The 1,983-nt window shown below is 37.5% G+C and overlaps 1 protein-coding gene across 1 annotated transcript in view; it reads left to right on the plus strand.

The window, feature by feature from the left end:
- The window catches only part of LOC117953968 (disco-interacting protein 2 homolog C-like), a 157,324-nt gene extending 155,341 nt beyond the window's left edge, over positions 1–1,983 (plus strand). Inside the window, 1 exon segment of the mRNA XM_034887386.1 lies at positions 1,695–1,983. Within this exon segment, the coding sequence (XP_034743277.1) occupies positions 1,695–1,983 (289 nt within the window).

A 1,983-nucleotide genomic window follows, 5' to 3' on the forward strand; every position in this document is an offset into this window, starting at 1 on the left:
TATGATGTTTTTTTAACATACTATACTATGACTTTTTCATGACTTTTTTTTAGATGCTATACTATGAAGTTTTTCGACATACTATACTATGACTTTTTTTTGACATACTATACTATGACTTATTCATGACTTTTTTCAACATACTATACTATGAGGTTTTTTCAACATACTATACTATGAGGTTTTTTCGACATACTATACTATGAGGTTTTTTGGACATACTATACTATGACTTTTTTCGACATACTGTACTATGACTCTTTTCAACGTACATTCTATGCTATTACTTTTTATTTTTTCAACACACTATTGTTAGGTAAATTATTTATCAAAGAATAGACGTTCTAAACTATGAATTTTGTTTAAGTTTTCGACATAGTTTATTTTGCTTTTTAAACATACTATGTCTTTATTTCAACATACTTTACTCTGACTTTCTTATAAATGTTTTATGTACTTTGCTGTGACTTTTGTCATAAACACTGGCCGTTACACTGTGACAAAAACAGGACACACACAGCAAAGTCATTTATTAATCACAAAACAATCCAACAAATAAACGGGAGGAATCTGTTGATTTAGTAGTGTATGGAAGGAATTAGTGAAAATGTGCTGTAAAAAAACAAACCAAGGAAAAGAAAGATAAAGACACAATGTAGAGATGTGTGGTGAGACAGAGTGGCTGCTGCTCGGCTTTATATGGCGCACAATAGACCCAGGCCTGTCCCATGCTAGGGTTAGACTCCACCCAGGTCTGCAGCCCTGGAGACAGAAAACAGAGAGAACAGCAGAGCACATAATAGAGCTGAACAACATGAGGAACAGATGTGATAACGCTGAATATCAGGATACCAATATCACTTGCAATACATAAACATACATCAAAGTGTTCTCAGTTCTGCATTTTTGCTGCTTTCAGTATTCTACTAAAATACAACAAGCTGCTTGATGAATTTAAAACAAATGAAAGGAAATTATTCCCAACCTTGTTATATTGAACAAATTGTACATTGTGTTGAATATAAAAGGCAGCACTAAAAAAAGAATGACAGTTACATTTTAACGTGCCGTTTTCTAGTGATAATTCCTTTCAACTAACACAAAAGATCTCGGAGTGTCTTTTGCACCAGTCGATATGGAGATTATGAATTTTAAAAACAACAACGATACACTGCACAGTTGAGCTAGGCGCTAGGGGAGAAATCAAATATCCTGATATTTTTTACCAAATACATCAATGTATTTCCGCGATATTTTAGAGTTGACTTCACAAAATATTAACACAATGTGTGTTATACCAATAAAGTGGATATAATGAATAATGATACATAAAAATACAGCTAGTAAGTTGGATATGACCTTTTTCAACATACTATACTATGATTACTATGATACTACTATAATTTTGTATGACATTTTTCAACATGCCTTAATATAACATGGGGGAAGATATCTTTATCTCTAATATGTTTGCATGTATTGAAAAAGCTCAATGGACTTTTTGGAAAAGTTTGTGGGGAAAAAACTCAAAAGAGAAAAGAAACGGGGAAAACTTCAGAAAAAAACTTAGGAAGAATTGCCTGGAAAAACTATGGAAAAATCCCAAACTGTGTTATTGGGGGGATCTTAGCCCCCCCCCCCCCAATCCCCCCTGTAAATTACGTCTATGATGCAATGACATTTCTATGTCGGAGATCATCTTCCTGTTGTTTGTTCCCGTGTGCCTCCAGCGCCGTGTTCACGTGGACCAACCTGCTGGTGGTGGTGGTGGAGCTGGATGGCTCGGAGCACGAGGCCCTGGACCTGGTCCCCCTGGTCACCAACGTGGTCTTGGAGGAGCACTACCTGATCGTGGGCGTGGTGGTGGTGGTCGACATCGGCGTCATCCCCATCAACTCCCGCGGCGAGAAGCAGCGCATGCACCTGCGCGACGGCTTCCTGGCCGACCAGCTGGATCCCATCTACGTGGCCTACAACATGTAG

This window comes from Etheostoma cragini, chromosome 12 (assembly GCF_013103735.1).
Source record: "Etheostoma cragini isolate CJK2018 chromosome 12, CSU_Ecrag_1.0, whole genome shotgun sequence".
Lineage (NCBI taxonomy): Eukaryota > Metazoa > Chordata > Actinopteri > Perciformes > Percidae > Etheostoma > Etheostoma cragini.